The sequence below is a fragment of the Salarias fasciatus genome, chromosome 9, assembly GCF_902148845.1.
Source record: "Salarias fasciatus chromosome 9, fSalaFa1.1, whole genome shotgun sequence".
Taxonomy (NCBI): Eukaryota; Metazoa; Chordata; class Actinopteri; order Blenniiformes; family Blenniidae; genus Salarias; species Salarias fasciatus.
Genome location: NC_043753.1, coordinates 24169582 through 24193914, shown reverse-complemented (window position 1 = coordinate 24193914; position 24333 = coordinate 24169582). Strand labels below are relative to the sequence as shown.

At 48.2% G+C, this 24333-nt stretch overlaps 2 protein-coding genes across 2 annotated transcripts; one reads left to right on the top strand and one right to left on the bottom strand.

The window, feature by feature from the left end:
- The first annotated feature begins 5355 nt into the window (after positions 1 to 5355).
- On the top strand, positions 5356 to 7956 carry LOC115394801 (ATP-sensitive inward rectifier potassium channel 15-like). The gene is made up of 2 exons (XM_030100143.1): positions 5356 to 5549; positions 6454 to 7956. The coding sequence occupies exon 2, from the start codon at positions 6518 to 6520 to the stop codon at positions 7538 to 7540; it is 1023 nt and encodes a 340-aa protein (XP_029956003.1). The 5' UTR covers positions 5356 to 5549; positions 6454 to 6517; the 3' UTR covers positions 7541 to 7956.
- A 9324-nt stretch (positions 7957 to 17280) lies between these two features.
- fzd8a (frizzled class receptor 8a) lies at positions 17281 to 19829 on the bottom strand. The gene has a single exon (XM_030099917.1). The coding sequence runs from the start codon at positions 19407 to 19409 to the stop codon at positions 17664 to 17666; it is 1746 nt and encodes a 581-aa protein (XP_029955777.1). The 5' UTR covers positions 19410 to 19829; the 3' UTR covers positions 17281 to 17663.
- Positions 19830 to 24333: the final 4504 nt, after the last annotated feature.

Genomic DNA, 24333 nt, shown 5'->3' with positions numbered 1-24333 from the left:
CTCCTCAGACATTTCTAAACCTAAATCTTCCTCCCATTGTTTTTTTTTTAAGAAATATTAAGGATTTCAACTTATGTGTATTTATCAGAGAGTAGATTTTCCCAATTGTTCCCTTAGAATTTCTGTTAAGCTTCAAGATGGAGTCCAAAAGCGATTCAGGCGGACAGGACGGAAAATAAGCAAATGATGTGGAAATAAAGCGTCGAAGCTGTAGAAATCTGAAGAAGTGGGAGCGAGGAATATTGAATTTCACCACAAGCTGATCAAAGGATGCGAAGGTGCCATCGATAAAAAGATGCTCCATTCACAAAAAGCTTTATCCGTGGTCGAGGGTAAAAATTGGTGATTTCCTTTAACAGGTGCATATTTTGAGAGGTCCTTAAGGGAAAAATTTCGCCTGAACTGTTTCCAAATTTTAAGAGAGTGCTTTACAATTGGGTTTGATGTGGATTCAAAAACAGGGAATTTTGAACAAAGCAATGAATGTAGAGAGGTATGAAGACAAGAAGAGATTTCCTTTTGTAACCATTTTGAGGTAGCGTCATGAGATTGTAATTCCTTCCAGAATAGCATGGCTCTTATGTTGGCAGCCCTATAATAATGTTGAAAATTGGTAAGCGATAACCCACCATGTTGACGATGTTGCTGTAAGATATTTTTCCTTATTCTAGGGTTTTTATTATTCCATAAAAATCTTGACAAAGTCAGGTAGGGCTCATATAGTCATTAAGAAAGAACTCGGACACAACTTATTTAAAGATCAAACTGTTTAAATGAACTATGTACAGAAACTGAGGGGGGGGGGGGGGGGGTGTTTACCTACTGTTCCTGTCTCTGAGATAACCAACAAAAAAAAAAAAACAGTCAGAAAGAAGATCCCAAAATAAAACTGCCAGTTAAATCAAATAAAATCTGCTCTCATAGGGGCTACGAAGGAGATCCAGTTGTTCCAGATTTGATAAAACTTGCCCTTTTGTGTTCTTAATTGATATGTGATTTTTTCCAACTTGAATATCTCTAGGGTAATACCAATCCAATCCTCCAAAGTAGGTGTGATTGGGCTTAACCATCTCCTTGCGATTGCTTTCTTACATGCCACCAAGAGCATTTGCAGCAGTTTTATCTCCCTCCTGCTTTTCAGGAAAGAAACATGACCCAGGTACAGGACCTCAAAACTCAGAGGTATTTGAGTGCTGAAGACTGTGGTTAGTGAGGACTGGATACCCATCCAAAACACATTTAACTTGGGACATTCCCAAAAGATATGATAAAGATTTGCACCTGTCGTGCCACATCGTCTCCAGCATGGCATACTTGCACCTTTATATTGCTCCTGGTACGGTGTCCTAAAATATCTGATAATGTTCTTCCAGCAATGCTCTCTCCAGACCATTGAGCTGGAAGTTGTCCACTGGAAGGACCAAACATTGCGCCAAGTCTCCTCAGAAATTTCAATGCCTGTTTTCCTTTCCCACTTACCTTTAACATATAAAGTATTATTTTTATTAGCATGGGAAAGAGCTGTGTACAGCCTTGAAATGGTTTTTGAAGGGGTCATGGTCATGGCAATTTTGAAAATGAGGTAAAATTCTGATTCCACCGCTGAAAAATCAGTCAGTTTGCATTCTTGATTTATATATGAGCGTACTTCGAGGTATCTGTGGTAATCATTCCGTGCCAAACCATGTTTGTCTTGTAATATCTCAAAGCTGCACACTGTGTTTCTTCGAGTGAGGGAGAGGAGTGTTGTGAGTCCGTACCTTGTCCATGATTTAAAGCTAGGGTCATGCCTGTGGGGAATAAAGTCTGAGTCATAGGCAAACCATCTGAACATCCTCAGCATTTTATGAAGATCACAAATATTAATCACCTTTTGCCATACTTGAAGGGTGTGAGCCAGCCAGAGATTTCTTATCTTTTCCAAGTGACCCATTAAACCCTTATCTGCTATTGCAGCTTGGATGGGGAACTGTTTTGACAAATTGGACTCGGAGTAATTTGTGCAGCATAATAGTAATTTCTTAAACAAGGAAGACCAAATCCTCCATTCTCCTTAGCAAGCTGGAGAGCAGCATATTTAATCCTTGGTTTCTGGCTCTGCCAAATACATCTGGAGATCCATTTGTCCCATTCCCTGAATTGGTTTTCACTCACCTCTATGGGTAAATTTCTAAAAAGGTAAAGTAGTCGGGGTAAAATGTTCATCCTGACTGCACTTATTCTAGAGCTAAGACTCAGGAAGGGGATCAGATTCCATCGGTGTAGATCTGCTTTTATGCTTGAAGATATTGGGTCATAGTTTGCCTGGAAGAGCCCTGAGAGGTCCTTAGTCAGATGTATCCCTAAATATTTAATAATCCCATTATCCCAGTTTACCTTAAATTTCTTTCGCAAAGTCGCAGGGGCCGAATAATTAAGTGTCATCACTTGAGTTTTCAAAATATTTATTTTGTATCCAGAAAACTTACCAAAATCTGTCAGAGTAGACATCAATTCACAGAATGAACTCTCAGGTTCCCCCAGGCAGACCAGTACATCGTCGGCGAACATTGCCACCTTGTGTTCAACTCCTGACAGCGCAATACCCTTGATATTTTGATTCTGTCTTATTAATTGTCCCAGTACTTCTATAAATAGATCAAAAAGGAGTGGCGAGATTGCACAGCCCTGTTTGCATCCCCGTTTCAGAATAAAAGCCTCAGTTAGACTGCCATTGACCTTTATATGTGCCGAAGGGCTGTCATATAGTGGCCGGATCACTCTAATAAACTTATCCTGAAATCCAAACTTCCCTAGCACCTTGTCCAGAAATGCCCATCTCACAGAATCAAAAGCTTTCTCAGCATCCAGACTGAGTCTGGAGATAGCTGCATTGACTTCCTCCACTGAGATTGGTTTTATTAAATTTTCATTTTGAAAGTCTGAGAGTAACGGTAAGTCTAGAGAGCTAAGGAAGGTATCAAGACAATCTTCCTCAGAAGCATTGGGTTGTGAATATAGATCCCTATAAAATGCCTCAAAACATTCCTCAGTCATTTCCAATTTGTTTTCCAGCACATTAGCTACCAAATTGTTTGAGGGTGAAAATGAGATAGTCCCAGTCCACCCGATCAAAAGCTCTCTCTGCACCAAGTGACAGTAGGACTTCTGGAACATCAGGTGGAGTGGGACCATAAAGAATATTAAATAAACGCCTGAGATTAGAAAATGAATGACGGCCTTTAATGACGCCAGTCTGGTCCTCGGCTATAACGGAGGGTAGGACCGTCTCCAGACGACCGGCTCACATTTTTGAGAGAATTTTACTGTCTACATTTAAAAGCGAAATGGGACGATATGAACTACATTCTAGAGGGTTTTTATCTTGTTTAGGAATAAGAGAAATGACTGCTTGTCGCATAGTCAGAGGGAGAGAGCCAAAAGCAAGCGACTCCTCAAAAACAGCTAGTAGAATAGGAGAAATTTGATCTGCAAATGTTTTAAAGAATTCACAAGGAAATCCATCAGGTCCTGGTGACTTTCCAGTTTGCGTGGATTTAATTGCATTTGTGAGTTCTTGTAAAGTAAAAGGTCTGTCCAGTTCCGAGGATTTTCTATTATCAATTACAGCGACATTTATTTTCTGAAAGAATGATTCAAATAAAGCTTGACTGCCAAGAGATTCTGTGTCATACAGATTTGAGTAGAATTTGTGAAAGCATGAGTTAATTTTGAATGGTCTGTGTGTTTAGTGCCCAGATGATTATTTATTTCTGTAAGACCTCAGTTTGGGAACCACTGAACATGATCCTCCAAGGATTTAACTCTGCATGAAGCAGCTGGGAAGCCTATCTACCGCCGTGCTTCTTCTCGTTCCTCGTCACATTGGAAACACTCTGCGCTGATTGTTTTGGCGGCAGGAAGCAGAGATAAGACGCTGAAATGTTGAAGAGCAGCATGAACATTTTGGAAGAGGAAGCCGGAGGGCGTTAAAGCAGAGAGGCTCTGATCAAACTGAGCCCGAGTCTCCAAACTCCTGTGAAAAGTTAACAGCTGCTGGTGAAACACACAGTCACACACCTGAACACACCGACAGGCGACACAACAGCAGTCACACACCTGAACACACCGCCATATTCACAACAGCCAGGCCCGCCCACTCCGCCCCACACCCACCCAGCCAGTGGATCACCTTGGAAGCACAGAGGAGTGAAACTACAAACCAGCGTGCCACTGGAAGAAAATCTGCAGGCTTGAGAATTAAAGTGGAGTCTCATCTCAGCAGTGAAGTGGTGAAACAATTAAAAAAAATGTTTGAATATGTATTTTTTCAGAAAAAAACGAGTGAATTATCCTGATTGAACCATTACCTGTGAGAGGTAAAGAACACCATTGCACTAAATATTGAGAGAATAGCTAGTAACTGAGTTAATAATGACAGACTATCAATGATTTTTAGGGTTTTGGACATCTTTTGGATAGATAAACATGCACCGGGTCAAACTGACCCAGGGACATCATTGCTGTTCCTAAAAAATGAGCATAATAGGAGGGTTAAAGTCATTCATTTTCTTGTAATTTTACACTCTTCTGTTTTCTCTTTATGAAGATAATTTTCTCCTTTTTGAAGCTTCATTCAACACTTTAACTCCTCTCATCGATCAAATCTGAGTCATTTCTTTCATTTCTTCGTCTTAAAGTTTGCTCACTTCTTATGTTTTGATGAACACTTGAACTGCTTTCAGTACTAATTATATTTATATATTATACATTTATTTTAATTATATAAGTTTTACTTATAGAATTACTTCATAATGAGAACAAATGAATCCTCTTTATTCGTCCTCTTCATGTAACAATAATACAGAAACACTGGTTTCAGACTGATTTTCTACTCACCACTTGTTTGGTTTTTCAGCTTCATTCACACTTTAACCATTTAAATTGCTGTAAACTTCCTATGACAATAACCCAGACTCTTTCTTTCTCCCTTTACTGCCCAGACCGGTCGACACTTGAGCTCCTTTTATTTCTTTATAGTTGTGTTGAAACTCAAACACCTTCTTCTCTTCTTCAGGTGAACTGATTTCTGTTCCTGCTGCTTTCTGACGTTGTTTCTCCGTGTTTCATTGAATGTCTGCTCATCCTGGACTTCATGTGTCTGTGACACAGAAAGAGAGCGGCCGATATCTCAGGTTTGTCCTTCAGTCCTTTAGCCGGGAGGCAGCAGTGAACCTGGATGTGTGTGTATAAAGCAACAACAACCACGACACGCCGCTGTGTTCAGGGGTTGTACTTCCCACCTGTGCGCAGGTGGAGGAAGGCGGAGAGAACAAAAAGCCAACCCACATGCAGATCAGCGTTTACAGCCCGGCTTTGTGTCTCATCTCCCGTCCGGCCGAGCAGCAGCGTGCCAAAGTTCAGAGCTCACAGCTCGGGACAACAGGAGGAAGAAGACACTGAACTAGATGTTCTGGAGCCGCTTCGGCCTCGGCTCACACGGCGTCTGTCACACCGAGGCGAGAGGAGGCCAAATCTGAGCTCCGCTGGAAGGCGCAGCACAGCAGGAGGTGAGCGCCACACAGATTTATCAATCATTATTAGAAATGCTCCTGCAATGGTTCACCGCCAGGTTAACCTTCAACTGTGTCAAGAGTCACTGTGTCCTGTCGGGATGTGGGCGCCGTGACGGCTCTGTGCAATACTGAATCCACTAATTCTGTATTTTCATACAAATTCATTCAACTCTTCATATTTCCAGAAGATCTGAAGGTATTCCTAGTTTCAAGGTGAACTGCAGTCATTATACACTTTGTTCTTCCTTGATTGTGCAATTTTGGCACAATAACACACAACATAACAGTAATAAAGACTACTGTGTGATAAAAGGGTCATTAAATCAGATTATCAGTGGAAAATTCAACTCTCAGGGTTGGAGGACGTCTTTTCCTGTCAGAACTTCTTGTCATTTAATTACTGATTAGTGATCAGGATAAAAAAAAAAAAGAAAGAAACACATTTTAGAACAGAATTCCCTGTGAGTGTAATGGAAACGAACCAAATGGAGAAAATATGCTTCATTGTTATAATAAACACTGATAATAAAGTATCTGAAAAACACCGGATGGACTATTTGGCACGAGACAGAGCAGGTGTGGAGTTGGTCAAGCTGTTTGAGGGTGGAGGAACCTCCTCCAGAAGACCCTCGATTAGATCGTCTCTGTCATATCCAGCTCAGGAGATCAGTTTAGAAGAAGGAAACACTGTCCAAATGGTGACCTTCACATTTACTTGAATGCATTTTATTGAAACAATATTCTTTTATTATAAACTTGCAACTGAGACGTGCCTTTCATATTAAAATTAACAGCTTCGTGAGGAATTCTAAACCTATTCCTGTTCAGATTATAAGCTTGTGTGCATCATTCAAACGAAGGTCCAACGCTCCTCCTCCTCCTCTTCTTGCTCCGTCAGCTCGTCTGCGGCTGAAGCCGAAGCCAAACCTCCGTTCATTCATCTTCCTCTGACTGGGAGCAGCATGGCCGGCAGGAAGTCGGCGGTCCTGAGGAGGATCGTCAACAAGGACGGCCACAACAACGTGCGCATCGACAACGTGGAGGGCATGGTGAAGCTGTACCTGCACGACATCTGGACCACGGTGGTGGACATGAAGTGGCGCTACAAGCTCACCCTCTTCGCCTCCACCTTCATCATGACCTGGTTCATCTTCGGGGTCATCTTCTACTTCATCGGCATGGGGAACGGCGACTTCGAGCCGGGCCTGAGCTCCAACCACACGCCCTGCGTTCTGAACGTGCAGACGCTGACGGGGGCCTTCCTCTTCTCGCTGGAGTCTCAGACCACCATCGGCTACGGCTTCCGCTGCATCTCCGAGGAGTGCCCGCTGGCCATCTTCACCCTGGTGGCCCAGCTCGTCATCACCGGCCTGGCCGAGATCTTCGTCACCGGCGCCTTCCTGGCCAAGCTGGCGCGGCCCAAGAAGCGGGCGGAGACCATCAAGTTCAGCCAGTCGGCGGTGGTGTGCCGGCGCCGGGGCCAGCTGTGCCTGATGCTGAGGGTGGCCAACATGAGGAAGAGCCTGCTCATCCAGTGCCAGCTGACGGGGAAGCTGTTCCAGTCCAACGTGACGGAGGAGGGCGAGAAGACGCAGATCCACCAGAGCTCGGTGGACTTCCACATGGACTCCAGCGGCGAGTGCCCGTTCCTCATCCTGCCTCTCGCCTTCTACCACGTCCTGGACGAGCGCAGCCCCCTGTCCGGCCTGACGGCGGGGAACCTGCTCACCCGCGACTTCGAGCTGCTCGTCACCCTCAACGCCACCATGGAGTCCACGGCGGCCACGTGTCAGAGCCGCACCTCCTACGTCCCGCAGGAGATCCTGTGGGGCTACGAGTTCATGCCGGTGCTGTTCAGCACGCCCAGCGGCCGCTACGTCGCCGACTTCAAGTTCTTCGACAAAGTGCAGGCGAGCAACGACCCGGCGTTTGTCAGCAACAACACGGAGAAGCTGAAACTGGAGGAGGACTACAAGAAGGAGTAAACTGTTTATCAGGAAGGCAATGACATGTTTTTTAGGTAACAAAGAGACTGAATAGACAACATGTAAAATACAGGAGAAATTTGTAGCAGCTTGACCAGTGAAATGCGATTTGTAGTTTAACGGGATATATAAGATAAAGTGATAGAAAACTACAAAACAGCGTCAGTGGAGTTCACAGAACAGGATCCTGTTGGACGCTTCTCTGCAGAAGAAGACATAGATGTGAAAGGGAATGTATTTAATGTGTTCAGCAACTTTAATCATTGCAAAAACCACAAAAATGTACACACCTTCACCACAAAAATGTGTGACAATTAGAAAAGTTTAAGTTAATCCACCAGAGTTCACGTCTTAAATTTAAATCTCTGCATTTGTGTTTTCTTGTACCTTGAAATAAAAACCCAGTTACAGTCTGATCCAGTCATTTCAGTTGATACCTGTTTCAGAATGTTGATCATCCTATCATTAAACGTGAAATCAATAATTCATCGATATGTGTGAATTTGCTTGTGGACTCTTGGAAAACACACGGATATAAAGTTGACTGAATTTGCCAAATGTCACAATACAGATTGTGCTTCTTGCCTTTCAATAAACTGAAGTCATTTAAGCTCCTTGATCACGCAGGAGGTTCTGAATGAATGGGTTTGCTCTGTGCAGATTAAAAGCAGAAGCCTCTTCAAGGACAAAACTCGTTCCTCCAGCAGCTCGGCTGTTCAGGCTTTCAGGGTTTGTTGTGGAAACATGGTGGAGCGACCAGCAAACTGGACACGACTGTTTCTGATCCAAACAACATCTGATCTTTTCCTGTCAGAGACAATAAACTACATTTAGTAATAATTCTGTTGTTATCTTTGATATGGAACAACTTTTCTTTGTTGCTTTTCTATCAGCAGCTACACATCTGATATTTGCTCTGATTTACTGGAGCTTCACACACATTTCACTGTAATTAATGAACGGGTGCAGGAAGCTTTTGGTTTTGTCTGTCAGACTGTACAACTCTACTGTATACGTAGAATACGAGCAACAACCCCGGACAAAATATCCTGCAGTCTTAGTCAATTTATAATGTTCTTTTTTTAAATCTTTTTCCTCAATGCACACACACACACACACACACACACACACACACATACACACACACACGTTTGTATTTATATCCTCGTGGGGACCTTCCATTGACTCCCATTCATGTCTAACGCCTAACCCTGACCCTTACCCTAACCTTAACCCACACCAAAATAATGCGTAGCCCTAAAGAAATGTTTTTGACCTTTTACTTTTTTCAGTAACAACAACATGGCCAAGAAAACACTGTTTCCCCTCATTAGGACCGGAAAAATGTCCCCACGAGGCAGGTCGTGCCAGGTTTTCCTATCCTTGTGGGGACATTTGGTCCCCACAAGCATAGAAATACCCATACACACACACACACAAACACACACACACACACACACACCCATTGTGACATAAAGTCCATTCTTCTTCTTTTCCAGCGTCGCTGTTCCTTAATAAAAGACACTTTTTTTAACCTATTTGTGCCTTTTTTTTGGGTTTAATTGAATTGTGCCTAGAAATCATCTCTTTTTTTGTTTTGGTTTAACCTAATTATGCCTGGAATGTCGCCCTCTTTTTTTCTTTTTTATCCTAAAAATGTTCTGAATTTCTTCTTCTTTCCCTCTGTCTTCTTTTTCTCCGTCCCTAGTTTCCTTTCGATTTCCAAATTTCTGTCCAGCTGAGCGAACTGGACAGAAATCACTTCTTCCAGCTCTTCCCGCTGCAACAGCTGAACAGTTTCCTCCACCAGCTCCATCGGCTCGACTTTTTAACCGGCTCCACCGGCTCCACCGGCATGAGTTTCCATAGCTCAGGAGGAGACCTTACCAGAGTCACCAGCTAGAGTCCATCCACGGCATCCTTGAGCCCAGAACCCCAGACCCTGTGGGCGCAGCTGGATCATTTCATCCACAGGGTCTGTCAGGCAGTTTGCAGCATTATGCACAGTCCACTGAAAAGACATGGCGAGGGGGGAGGTGGCCAAACACACCCAGACAGTTCACACACACACACACACACACACACACACACACACACACACACACACACACACAGTCAACCCTAACCCAAACACACTCACATTCCCACGTCATCCAACCGTCTTGTCCTGTGGGAGACCCCCCCAGAAGGCAAGGGAACACTGAACCCCACATCCAGGCCCCCCCGCCACCCACAACCGCCGCCCCCACCCCCCAAACCCCACCGCTGCAGACAGGTATGCACCCCCCAGAGCCAGCAGCCCCCCAAACCACAGCCGGTCCAAACCCCAGACCTGCGGGGAAAACAACAGCCCCCCGGCCCCCCCCGCCCCCCACCAGAAGGAATCCGGAAACGGGGGCGCAGAAGACCCCATTACCCCCTCCCCCCACCGGCTCTTGAGTGTTGATGGAGTATATGTTGTATAAGTTGATGGAACAGCCCCCCGAACCACAGCCGGTCCAAACCCCAGGCCTGTGGGGAAAACAACAGACCCCCCCCACCAGAAGGAATCCGGAAATGGGGGCGCAGAAGACCCCATTGCCCCCTCCCTCCCCACCGCCTCGTGAGTGTTGATGGAGTATATGTTGTTTGCGATTAAAATTGAGGGGCAGTAACCACACCGTGCTGCGAGTGAGGCCAAACGAGCAGTCCCATCTACCTGAACAGCCCCACCCCCGGCACGGCGCGCCAAGACCCCCCCACGTGTGTGTTTGTATGTATTTGGTCGTGTTAAATGACCAAATGCAATTAAGACTGAGAGGCGAGCCACTGAAGGGTGCAGTGATTGAGGCCACTTAGATGGCCCCCTCCACCACACCCAACCTGATAAGCCCGCCTCCCAAAGCCCTACGTGTGTGTGCATGAGAGCGGGGGGAGAGGGGGGTCCGGGGATGCTGCAGCACCCCCGTCACCCAGGAGCCCCCAGATGAAGGACAGGGCCAGGAGCGCCCCAACCCCCCCCCCCCCCCCCCCCCCCCCCCAGGACCAGGGCGGACAGCGACCATAGCCAGAGAGCCACTGACCCAAGAAGCACACACCCATCATGCATCAGGAGGAGTGGAGGTGAGGACAGACAGGGGGCAGCAGAAGGACCCAGACCCAGGGCCCACTGGCCCCAGGCCCACCGGGCCCCCCCCCCCACACACACACACACAGGGCACCACGCTCTCTCCTCACATACATACCTCCAATCGCCCACACATATACACCCACACATACAGACATGCATGCTCACAGAAACATACCCACACATACATACAAACTTACACATACACAGTCACACACATATACATACATATCCAGATACACACCCACACCCTCACATACACATACATACATACCCACTCATACAAAAACATACATACATACTCACACATACACACATATACACATGCACGTAGACGCACACCCACCTTCCCCAACCCCCTAACCCCCACAGCCCACCACCACCACCCCCCTATCTACCCCCCCATCCACCCCACCCCCCATCCGCCACCCCCCACCCATCCACCCCGCCCCCCTGTCCCCTACCACCACAACCACCCACCCCGATGCCCTGGATTCCGGGGCAGCAACCAGACCCCAGGGAATGCACCGACCCAGGGAGCGGCAGCACGCCCGAGCCGACCGGCCCCCCCAGCCAGGCCGACCCCCCCACCCTAATGGAAGGGGACAGCCCCCAGGCACCAGGGCCCAGGGCCCCCAGCCACACCCGCCCCAGGACACCCCGGCCACCCGGACATGAACCGGCACCCACCGACCCCGGCCCCCCGAAGTCCCCGCCCCACCGCCGCCAGACAGCCCCAACAACTGGCGCCCCCCCACCCCCAATCCAAACCAAACACGAAGACAGCCCCCAGCGAGGCAGCCCAGACCCCGACCCCAAGACAGCGCCAACCACCCGCAGCCATCACCCCCCCCCCCCCCACCAACAACCGACCCTCAAAGAGGCGAGGCCCTCATCTTCCCCTGACATGAAGTGATGGAGCTGATCACAGGGGACCAGAGGGAACCAGATTCAGCTGATTGGTCCTTTGAACAGACAGACATCGTCTCCAAGCTAAAATGATCTAATAAAAGACTCTTAAACTGCCTGTTACTCAGATTACTTCTGGATTTCCAATTTACAAGGATAGTTTTCTTTGCGATGCACAAGATGGTGAGAACCATGTAGACAGAGTTTATTGACATGTTAATTTCACCCAGATCCCCTAAAAGGCACAGTGTGGGAGTTGCAGGGATATTGCATGTGAACCATGTTGACAGGTCTTCACACACCTGAAGCCAAAACCTCTGCACTGGTGTGCAGGACCACAAGGCATGGAGGGAGCTGTCAGTCATGTTATCATTGCAATGTGAACAGATATCAGATTGTGATAGACCCATCTGGAACATCCTTCGTCCTGTGTAATGAATTCTATGCAGAATTTTGAATTGTTTTAGTTGTATATTTGAATTCTTTGTCATTTTGAAAGTATTTAAACATATTTGTGACCACGCATTTTGGTCAAAGTTGTTAGATAAGTCAGTCTCCTATTTTAAGGTCGGAAGGAAGATTTTATCTTCTACCTTTGATAATATTTTATAAATCTTTGATAGCAACTTTGGGGAACTGAGGTTTAAGAATTCTTCGACCCCGAGAGGTAGCTGTCCCTGCAATTGATTAAAGGTATACTTTTTACCTATGATAGATTTAAGTTGATGATATTCTAAAAATGCTGTGCTGCTGATTCCATATTGTGAGATGAGAGTATTGAATGATAGAAAGTTGCCGTTTTCAATGATATGTTCAAGCTGGCTGATTCCTTTATTTCTCCACTGAGTGAAGTTTATCATCTTTTTGTTTTGCAGGATGTCCGGGTTGTTCCAGATGGGTGTGAGTTTACACGGGATCAGAGAAGATTTGGTTAGCTTTAGAAAGTCCCACCAAGCCATTAAAGAGGAACTGATGTTGACACTTTTAAAACACCGATGGGATTTGATGGTGGGACTGATGAATGGCAGGTCAGAGATGACTAGATCCTCACATAATGCTGCTCTACATCCAGCCATGGCTCATCTAGATTGTTAGGTTTATGCCATTTGGAGATATATTGCAGCTTGCTGGCTATGAAGTAATTACTGAAGTTAGGCAAGTCTAGTCCACCTCTGTCTTTAGTCTGTTGTAACGTCTTTAAACTGATACGAGATAGTTTATTTTTCCAGAGAAATTTAGATATGTATGAGTCCAGTGATTTGAACCAGCCAGGCGATGGTTTGGTTGGTATCATTGAGAATAAATAGTTAACCTTAGGTAAAGTCATCATTTTAATGGTGGCAACCCTCCCCATAAGAGATATAGGTAAGCATCTCCACCGTAAGAGGTCATCCTCTGTTGATTTCAGTAACGGAACGTAATTTAGTTTTAAAAGTTCTGATATCCTTGGAGAAATGTTGATGCCTAAATATCTAATGTTTCCAGACTGGATTGTAGCATTGGGTATACTTTGTAAATCACAGTTTATAGGCATGGCTGTAGTCTTAGACCAGTTGATAGAATAGTCAGATATTAGTGAAAATTTGTCAATAAGTGTGATTGTCTGGGAGATAGAAAATGGAGTGTTCTGCAGGAAAAGCAAGACATCATCTGCATAAAGACTTATTTTATATTCTATATTATTGTTGGCCACAATCCCTCTGATGTCTTTATTTTTTTATTCTGCCAGAGGTTCGATAAAGATGGCAAACAGTGAGGGAGAGAGTGGACAGCCCTGTCTGGTTCCTCGCTGCAGACAGAAGCTTGGAGAAGTCTGCTCATTAGTCTTTACACTTGCAGCTGGATTATTATATAAGATTTTAAACCAGTCTATGAAAGACGTTCCAAACCCAAATTTGGTTAATATTCCAAATAAAAATTTCCAGTTTACTCGATCAAAGGCTTTTTCGGCATCTAAAGAGATAATTATGGATTCTAGATTATGTATTGTTGAGTAATCTATTATATTAACTAATCTGCGCATGTTAGTGGATGAATGTCTACCTTTAATGAACCCTGTTTGGTCAGGATGTATTATGAGAGGGGTTATCTTTTCTATTCTTCTGGATAGGGCTTTGCTGATGATTTTGAGATCTACATTTATTAATGAAATAGGACGGTTTCAGGAAAGTTTGATGTTTACACGGAAACGCTGAAAACGTATATATAAGTATAGGGATGTTCGAACGCCTCATCCGTCCCTCCATGTCGAGGCATTTCTCTCTCAGGTTGTTAACTTCCGACTCCAGTTTCCCCACTTTGGTCTGCAGACCCGAAACATCATCTGACTGTGATGAAGGTGCTTGTTCCATGTGCGCCATAGTTGTTTTCATTGCTTCCACCTCCGAGTACATTGTAGCGGTGTTGCTAGCTAACTCGGTCTTCACTGCCTGCAGCCCGGCTTTGATGGCTTCAAAATCTTCATGTTAGTGCGGCCTTATATTCTGACCTGAACTTCGCAGCAATATCCGTCTTCAGCGATGAGAGGATTTCAGCTTTCGGGTCCGCTGTATCCATTTGGCCGGCAGATTGTGGTGTGGAGGCTTTGGGAGGCGAGCTCGGTGCTTTGGGGCCTGTTGTCGGAGCGCCTCCAGTGAACTTGTATTTTCGAAGGTTATTGGCCATTAACTTGACTCTGTGTCCTCCCAAAATGAGATAACGCTTAAAACGCTGTAAATATAAACGATTTAGTCCATTTCTCTGGATTAAGGTGCCTAAAAAATATACTTTTGCTTGGTTTTTAGCAGAGCGTGTGTTCTATGCTTCCTGCACCATCACCTGCTCACTAGCGCCCCCCAGAATAAGCTTCATTTTAAGGTTTCGCAAAGTCTCAGCAAATACTCCAGATACACTCTGAGGAGAGGAGAGAGTTGAAGATAAGCCAGCGTCTTCGCATCCGGGCCAACCTGGGAAAGCACTCGGCGCTGTGACATGAGGATTTTCCTTTTGTGTACATGTCAGTCAATCAGCGAGGCACTGAGGGAACACAGTGTTCTGTGTCCTGCTCCGCGCGCGCGCGTGTGTGTGTGTGTGTGTGTGTGTGTGTGTGTGTGGAGGTGGGGGGTCCAGGGATTGGATGGCAGTGGGGGCCTTGTGGAGGTGCCAGCTGGGCGTGGGCCACTTGTGCTGATAAAGCTTCACTGTTTACAAACTGCACCACACATAGGCTGAGTTTTAACCTTTGACCTTCTCCACCTGAAACCAGAGCGGAGGGAAGAAGAGGGCTTGGAGCATCTTCACTTTCCTTCTTCCACTTTAATAGGAGAAATGCAACCCCTCCCCGTCCCTGAGAAACCCTGACGGGGCCTTTTATTTCCCAACATCTGGCGTCTGAAGCGGCCAGCCGGGACCCAGAGAGCGGGGCTGGAGGTCGGGAGCTCCGCTCATCTGAACCGAGGCCGCCATCAGGAAGCATCCTGGAACTCTGCAGGCTTTTACTGCGGCCGTCCATCTGAGGGGGAATGAGAACCGGCTGTGGATCCTCAGAGTCTCACAGGAGGAGGCTTTAACCTGCAGGTTCCCCGGACTGGAGGAACGTCTGAGGAGAGCTGGGCTGATTTAAGACGGACTGGAGCTGCTGTGTCCTCGTGCATTAAGATTAAAAACACACAGAGAGAAGATACTTGTAGAAAACAGACTTATGATTGTCTCAGAACTGATGAAGAACTCTTCAAGAAACTGATTTGGACGCATGAAAGACGCAGCATCTCAGTCATATTTCAGCAGAAGTGAGGAGATAAAATGTGGCCTCTGATTAGTTTCTTTCTTTGGAATTAAAAGACCAAATCTCTTTGTCAGTATTAGATTTTCATTTCATGCGGTTCTGAGCCTCCCAGTGTAAAGTGTCTGTGGTGCATCTAATGTTGGGTTTTAAAGACTCTCATTTCCCAGGGAAATGAGTGAAATTTAATGTGAATATAAAAGCAGATTTTATTTTATTGTTCTGAATATCAAGACTCTCTGTTAACGGATCATAATGTTTAATGGCAGCATCACTCATGTCTCATCTCAGCTCTCAGCGTCTTCTACTCTGAAGAAATTCATCATCTTTTCTTTGAAACTCTCACATTTAGCTCGGTGGTTTGGCAGGCCGGATTAAAGCCTGGATTTAGACCAGTTTTGGCCCACGGGCCAGATGTAGACACTCCTTTTCTAAACTAACAATACTGAAGGAAACACTAAGAGAAGTCATTGTTATTTTTGTGCCATTGATTGAATTATCTTTAACACAGTAACATCTAACCCATTTACTTGAGATATAAGAGCACCTGATTGATGCTTCAATATAAATATTTAGAAATGAGGAAAACTCTGCTTTTATATACACCAAATAAGCTCTGTAAGTCACATTTAGTGCACATTTTCAATAACTAACACATTGTATTGTAGGACGGGAGTAATTGAAGATGTGTAAACGCAAAAATTCAGTGAGAAAAAGAGAATTTAGTGAGTTAAAACTGTAAAATGTGTGATTTAACTGTATAATTGACATGTAGTGATGTCTTTATACTTCCTGTTCAAACTGTTGTGAAACTATGATGCTGTGCAGCGCTGCTTCCGCCACTAGGTGGCGCTGCAGGTCAGTGATCCTGCTGCAGACCTGGTACAGTGGCCTGACAGGAGCAGCAGTTGGGGTCTGTTGAGGTTTTTGGGGTAAACAGCAGGAAAAACAGGCTGAGAGAGGGAAGAGCAGACATGACTGAAGGAAACAGGATGGAAGCAGCACTTCTTCACCAGATTAACAAGAAAAGACAAAAAAAAGACAACACTTCTACATGATGGACGCAGAGAAGCCGAAATCCACATTTTCCCAGCTTCAGCCCCAGCAGATGCCTGACAGAGGCCTTTCGGGCCTTCACGTGCGCACTGCGAGCGCTAAGATGTGAGACAGGAACAAAGCGACCTGTCAGCATTGACCGGCGAATCAAAGGGCCTCGCCGGGTCCCTGTGTGTCATCTGATGCCAGCGCCGGGTTAATTGGGACCACAGCAGATACATTAGTAGCAGAAGAGAGGCGGGGAGGGACACCTCCATTAGGGCCGCTCCAAAGAGACGTGAGATCATGCGGACAGACCACCTGTGGGGCTTTCAGCATCATTCATGTCCAGGCCCGCGCACTCGCCGACACAGCTTGAGCCGAGGGGAGAAGATGTTTCAATTCAGGCCCTGCTGGAAAAAAGAAAAAAAAAAAACCCAAACACAAGACGTGGGGGCTCTGGCAGGTCCCCCCCCCCCCCCCCCCCCCCACCCCACACCCCTCCTCTCCACGCCGCCTTCCAAAACGCTCTTTCAACTGTAGGACGTCCATCAAAGCGTCCAAATGGGGACGTTTAGGGGGAACCTTGGCACATCAGACACACACTCCAAATACACACCACCTTTATCCTGGCCTGCGCACAAAAAAAGAGAGATCAAAGTTTTGTGCAGATGAAAAGGGTCCGTTCCCTGCATTTATACCCCCCATTCACCCCCTTTTTTTTAAACCAAATTAAGAAAGCAGGCCTCGGCAGGCATGTGAAGAGGACTTTAACAATTATGGAGATGCTCCAACTCAACCCCTGCCTCTAATTACTGCTCTCTGATGGTTGGAAAGGCCGTCCCTTTCAGAGGCAGAAGAAAAAGCTGCCATCCTCAACTTGACCACAAAGAGAAGGAAACTGCCAAACTCCACACAGGACCTGCAGATTTATCAAAGGTTTTATTGTCAAAATAAAGTTCATATTTTGCTTTCTCACCAAAAATGGAGACATCTACACTTTGTACAAATTTACACTTATCTTATAAACTTTTTTCTTTTATACACAAATGTACATGTTTTTATACACAACTTTTATATAAATACATTTGAAATTACAAAGAAAAAAACAATGACCCGTAGAAAATACTTGGGCTCTATTAAGGCTTAATTTAAACCATCTTTGATGTGATTGAATTGTACATTTTCTGGCACTGTGTTGACAACGTGGTCATAGAAAATCCCCCCAAATGCTCTTTGTGTGAAGCTTTAAGAAGTAATGCCCAGAGGAGCCCCGGTCTGAGCCGGACTGGACCTGCCCCCCTCCCCTCCCATCAAACCTGGGACAGCGGCATCTGCTTGGGGCAGGACACGGAGCTGGCCGTGCCCGACCTCCACGTCAGTCCCGTGCTCACGTCGCTGTACATGGAGCCGCTCGTGCCCTTGCTGCCCCAGCAGCAGCGGGTGCAGAACGTCCTCCACGAGTCCAGGGTCTTCCCGGACCAGATCCACACCCCGGAGGTGATGCCCACCAGAAGGCACATGAAGTACTTCAGCATGAAAACTGCATAGTCCGGACTGCTGCGCTCGCGCTCCAGCAGGCAGTTGGCGCAGGTGTGCGTAACCTCCCAGCCCGTCCTGTTGTGCTGCTCGTAGAAGTAGCACGCGACGATGATGGTGGCCGGCACCGTGTAGAGCACCGTGAAGATGCCGATCCGGATCATCAGCTTCTCCAGCTTGTCCGTCTTGGTGCCGCCCTGCTTGATGACGCTGCGGATCCGGAACAGCGACACGAACCCGGCCAGGAGGAACATGGTGCCGATGAAGAGGTAAATGACCAGCGGGGCCAGCACGAAGCCCCGCAGGTTGTCCAGGTTCTGGTTCCCCACGTAGCAGATGCCGGCCACCGAGTCGCCGTCCACGGAGCTGAGCGCGAGCACCGCGATGGACTTCATGCTGGGGATGAGCCAGGCGGCCAGGTGGAAGTACTGCGAGTAGCTCGCGATCGCCTCGTTCCCCCACTTCATCCCCGCCGCCAGGAACCAGGTGAGCGACAGGATGACCCACCAGATGGAGCTGGCCATGCCGAAGAAGTAGATGAGCAGGAAGACCACGGTGCAGAGCGCGGGCCCGGTGGTCTCGTAGTGGATGTGCTCCGTGTCGAAGTCGCGGCTGCACGCCACCTTCTCGTGCCCGGCGATCAGGCGCACGATGTAGCCCACCGACACGAACATGTAGCAGGCGGACAGGAAGATGATGGGTCTCTCCGGGTACTTGAAGCGCTCCATGTCGATGAGGAACGTGGCCACGGTGGCGAAGGTGGACACGAAGCACAGCACGGACCAGAGCCCGATCCAGAAGGCGGTGAAGGCGCGCTCGTCGTGCGTAAAGAAGGGGTTGTGGCACGGCATGGCACAGTTGGGGATCTGCCCGGTCTTGACCCGGTTGTACAGCGGGTGGCGGTCGGTGTTCACAGGCACCATGGGCTCCAGACACTTGCAGCCCGGCTCGCACGGCGCGGCGGCCGGGACGTGCTTCCCGGGCACGCCGGGTCTGCCGGGCTTGGCTTTGGGCGGGTTGTAACTCCTCCCGGGGTGGTTGGTGGGTTTGGACAGCACCGGGGACACGGTGGTGGAGTCGGTCCGGTTGTAGTCCATGCACAGCGTGTCCGGGTTCCCCTGCACCGGCAGCAGGTCGCACTTCATCCGGTCCGGCCACGGGAAGCCGTACTGCCGCATGAGCGGCGCGCAGCCGGCCCGGGCGCGCTCGCACACGCTCCGGCACGGGGGAAGCGGCTTCTTGTAGTCCTCCAGGCAGATCGGGGTGTACATGCTGCACAGGAAGAACTTGAGGTCCGGGGAGCACTGGATCTCCACCAGAGGCCAGAACTGGTGCACCTCCAGCCCTGCCTCGTCCTGCGTGTCGTGGTTGAACTGGTTGGGCATGTAGGTGTAGTTGTAGCCGATCCCTTTGCACAGCGGCACGGCGATCTCCTGGCAGGTGATCTCCTTGGCCGTGGTGCAGCTGGATCGGGGAAGGAGAGCGACTGAGAGGAGCAGGTAGATCCCAAACAGGTCCATGTCTCCGGCTCTTCTTCAGCCCCGCTCGCAAACGGCCTCCGCTCCGGTCACACGCCGCGTATCGAGCCCATGTCGCTCCTCGCGCGCGGAGTTGCAAGCGGTGCGCCCGCCGTGTTTACTCTGAGCCGAGGAGGAGAGAAAACAGCCTCCAGGGGGGCGAGCGCCAGTCAAGATGGCTGAGAGGAGAATCCAGCCTCTCCTCCGATGCGCTCCTCTCCGGATCCCCGCACGGCGCTCAGGAACGGATCCGATGGAAAGAAAGAAAGAACGAAAGAAAGAAAGAAAGAAAGAAAAAACCCGAGGCGCTGCTGTCCGATCGCCGCAGACGGAGGGAGAAATGTGGGCCTCCTTTCTTTCTTCCACACACAGCGACTACATTCAGTCGGCTCGTCCCACCTCAGTCCTCGTTCCCATACAAATCATCCGCTTCCAGACGGAGCGCGGCCGATATATACCAGAGTCTGGCTGGAGACGCCTCCGGAGCCGCGTCCGCCAATCAGACGGCGGCAGGGGCGGGGCTTCCTCCCGTCAGTCAGGGCTTCACCCCGAATGTTGTGTTTAAAACCTCACCGCTGCTCCGGTCCTGCCACTATCTGCGGCTCCGGAGCGCAGGATGGAGATGCGGATGCGCTCCGGCGCACATTGCATTATCTCCACCGCGCTTCAAACACGCGCTGGGATGAAGTGATGCCTTCCAGCGCGCGCAGTGTGCGCCTTTAGTGCGTCTGTGAAGGGATGGATGATAAAACTGTATTAACACAGTAATAAATGTTCACAGCCTTAAAAAGAAACACGACGGGATTTCAACCTGTGTGTAGGTTTATTTCAGGTTTTACACACACACACACACACACACACACACACACACACACACACACACACACACACACACACACACACACACACACACACACACACACACAGACAGAGGATGCGTCTCCTTCCAGATGATTGTTCCAGAGAGAGAGATGAGGGCCAGTTTGGTAAATGGGCTAATTTGCGCACGATAAGGCTTCCCAGGGAGCTGTCTGTCCTTGTGAGAAGCTGTTTTATTTTTTAAATGAGGTGCTAATGTTTCGTTTAGCGCTGCCACGGAGCTCTGCGGGGGGCGTAATTGCGCGCAGCCCAAAGACCAAGCGGCACAATGCGAGTGAGACAGAGACAGAGCTCCTATCAGCGTGTCCGGGAATCTGCCTCTGATGTGACAGTAATCTCAATGTAGCCTCTGTTATTTTTAATTTTTTTTTAATGTTCAGAAAGCTGTAACTCCTCCATTTGTTCAGCTTCACGCTTTCACCCAGCGTTCTCTGAAGTCCATTATAGATCCACATACAGTCCACGTGCATCCTCTCTGTGTTTGAATTAAACTAAATAAATTAATAGAAGAACAGATTTGAAGTACTTGGCTTGGATTTTCAGCTCAGATGCTGCAGTATTTATTCAGAGTTTAATATAAATCTGGTCTATTTATGGTCCGTTTGTAGTTATATATAAGCAAGTCTGTCTATTTCTGCTGCTGATGCATCATTACATTTTTGTGTTTTGTATTTCTGTATGCTTTGCCTGAAAGTGGAGATTTAGAAGATAATTCTCCAACTCAGAAGTGAGTCTAAATCCGCTCTCTCATGTCGTTCATCCCGATTCCTTCTTCATTATTTGTGAGCTGACATATTTCTGGGTTGGCCATTGTTTGTGTGATTTTCCAGGTTGGAGGTTAAAGTCTGCTCAAAAGCAGGAAATAAAGCAGCGACCTTTGAGATGAAGATAAAGATCATAATGCAATAATAGTTCATGATAAAAATTCTCTGCAGGGCGGACTCCTCCCTCTCGCCGTCCACCGGTCCGATGGGTGGACTGATCTGTGACCTTCACTGCCAAAACCTCAACATTCACTTTGCGTCATTGTTCCTTTCCTCGTTCCTCCAGTAGGACTGAAACGGTTATTTTCCACTTTAAGGCAGAAGGAGGAGGAACATTTTCCCACATAAAACACTCTGGACAGGGAAGTCTACGCCTTCACTCAGTTCACACAAAGCACTCAGCTGATGTGACAAACCAGGAAGTGGTTTTAGGTTAAGTTAGCTCTGAGGGTCAAACAGTCAGTCCAGTCTCACCTTGAGTGGGCCGGACCGGTGAAACAGAGCCAGAATAACCTTTTAATTTACACTTCAAGGTTTATTTTTTGATGTGACACACAGTATATGTGATGAAAATGTCCATATTTTTGCAAAAACCAAACAATTATGACTGAATTTCAGTGAAAAGCAACTTTAATGAAACCTTCTGGAGTGAAACAGTGAAATGTGCAGAAACCTTCTAACAGCAGCTGCATTACTCTACTCTTAAGATATTTGTTCAAAAATCAGTGTTTTCTTTGAAATGTTTACAGTTTGCTTGGTGGTGGAGAGCCAGACTGGAGCCTCATGTTTGACCCCCTGATCTGCTGCATTTCCCAGGTGCCTCTTGCATCCAAACACAGTTTCCTCCATTGGAATCCTTGTGGATCATATTGAGGGAAGCCGATCGTTCTCCCTCAGAAGCTGAACCCAGTGTCGCTCAGGCTTCCTTCTGCGTCGCTGCAGCAGATAATTTGCTCTTTGATTGTGTTTTCTCTCCTCTACAGGTGTGTAATCGATATCGAATCGGCGCAGGACGGCCGTAGCCGCGGCGGATCATTCCCGGGCCGGGGGAGGGAGCGGGACTCTGGAGGTCAGACATGTGATCGGCACATCTGCTGGAAACTCGATCTGCGCCGCGCCGACAGCAGAGACGTGTTTGTGAATAGACATTTTGTCCTCGCACACGGTTCCTGCGGAGTGTGAGGCGCTGCTCTCAGTGTGTGTACGTGTGTGTGTGTGTGTGTGTGTGTGTGTGCCGGGCCGGGGTGTGGTGGGGTTATTGTGTTTGGAGCGCAGCCAGGACCTTATCGCTCTCTGAACCGGGTCAGGACTGAGCGCTAGCAGAGCGCAGACTCATTAAGCGACCTGACAGCGCCAGATAACCGGAGAGGAGCTCTCTGCTAATGGCTGTTTGCTTTTGATTAGCGAACACGAGTGGCGGCTCCTCCAGCGCCGCGGAGGTATGTGAGCGTGTGTTTGTGCGCAGGATGGATGGATATTTTGCCAATAATAAACCCAGGAACTCAAGACGTGTGAAGAAGGACACATAATAAAGAAGGGGGCTGAGGTTCAGGTTGGGGGGGGGGGCAGACCGGGGCAGGAGACAGCGACCGGGATGACGGTTCACTCCGTCCTGTCTGCAGGAAAATGTCTCTCCAGAACAAACACTCCACCACCCATGAATAAAATCCACCATCCTGTGGAGACCGTCTGGTTTAAAGCCGTCAGAATGAAGTGGCGCCGTCAAAGAAAGGCCGCTCATCAAGTGTGACTGCTCGCCAGATCCCGGACTTACGGCGGAGATGCCGGGACGCAGATATGCTAATGCGACTTTATCTCGTGAAAGAGAGCTTGGAGGAGATTTAGCCAATCTGCCGGACACAATTCCGAGGGCCTCGGTGGCATTTAGCGGCCTGGCGCGAACCCGGGCCGCTTGTTCAGACTTCATTAGCTGTGTTTGCTCAGGCCTCGGTGGAGGAGGACTCCCGGGCCGCCGCCTCGCCCCACTATAGGCCCTCCATATGGGGCCTGTTTGCTCACGGCTGGCCTGGTAATCACTTTCAGGTGGAGCTGGAGGAGCCGGCGGAGGGCCGAGGGGATTTTGGAGGAGTGTCGTCCCCTCCTCCGAGCCCCCCGCCCCCCCCAGAGCAGGCAGCGCGTACCCTGTGAATTAGCTCACCTAGACCCCATTACCTTAACAAACAGAGCCGGCCTTCCAATCAGCCCCCTGCTGGGCGGCAGGCGGCCGCTGGACACCCTCTGTGGGCGTGAAGAAGACGACTGTGAAGTGGGACACAGGACACAGTCGAGTCTTGTCTGAACAAAGTGGCTTCTGTTGTCCTCTGTTGCACTTTCTGTATTTTAATTTCTCTTCCAATAAGAAGAATTTCAGCCTAAACCAGCCCAGTGCTGCTGATCACACCGCAGCACGCTAACGTAAAGGCCCTTCTGTTTAGACTGGCCGCTCTGATATAAACATGAAGGGTGTATGTGTCCGAGCAGTGCCGTGAATCCATTACATAATGCCACAAACATCTGTGGGACGGTTGCTTCAAATTCCTGGAAAAGCCTATCTTCCCCTCGCTCGCTCATCTGATTAAAAAACAACATTTCCTGAACGAGGAGGCGCTCGCCGCTCTCCCTGCTGCCGGCTGCTGTCCCCCGGCCAGGTGTGTGTGTGTGTGTGTGTGTGTGTTGCTGTGCCATTGTTTGGACGTCTCGGCCACCAGATATCTGCATTTGCTCTGATACCCGACACGCCCGTCAGATTTATCTCCCCGCTTGTAGAACAGCGTGCGGCTTGTTCGCTGGGTCCAGAACGGTAAGCGAGCCTGCACACACACACACACACACACACACACACACACACACACACATGGTGTGGGTGTGTCTGGAGCCCCCCAGGTGGGGCAGCGCGGGCGTGGCGACCTGGCAGCTTCAGGGCTGAAGTGGGGTCACGGGAGGTCACGGGAGGTCGCGGGGTCTCCGCCTTCATCTCCACGGGGACGGAAGGGAGCGAGCGAGCGCTGCTAATTACCTCTCCTCCGCGCGATTGATGCTCCACCTCCACCTGTGCTCCTTTGACCTCTCCTTCCAGGTATTAATCACTCCGACGGCGGCCGTGGAAAGGCTGGAGCATCACTGCAGTGCGTGGAAACGTCATTCATGACGTTCGGTCACTGTTATTCAGTATTTAAAGTGTGCACGTGGACGTATAGTAGCAGGTCTGCAGTGAAGTCCTGTTTGGACTGGATCTGTTCTGGTGGGGATCCAGGAGTCAAATGGTTTGACATGCTGGGAAATGC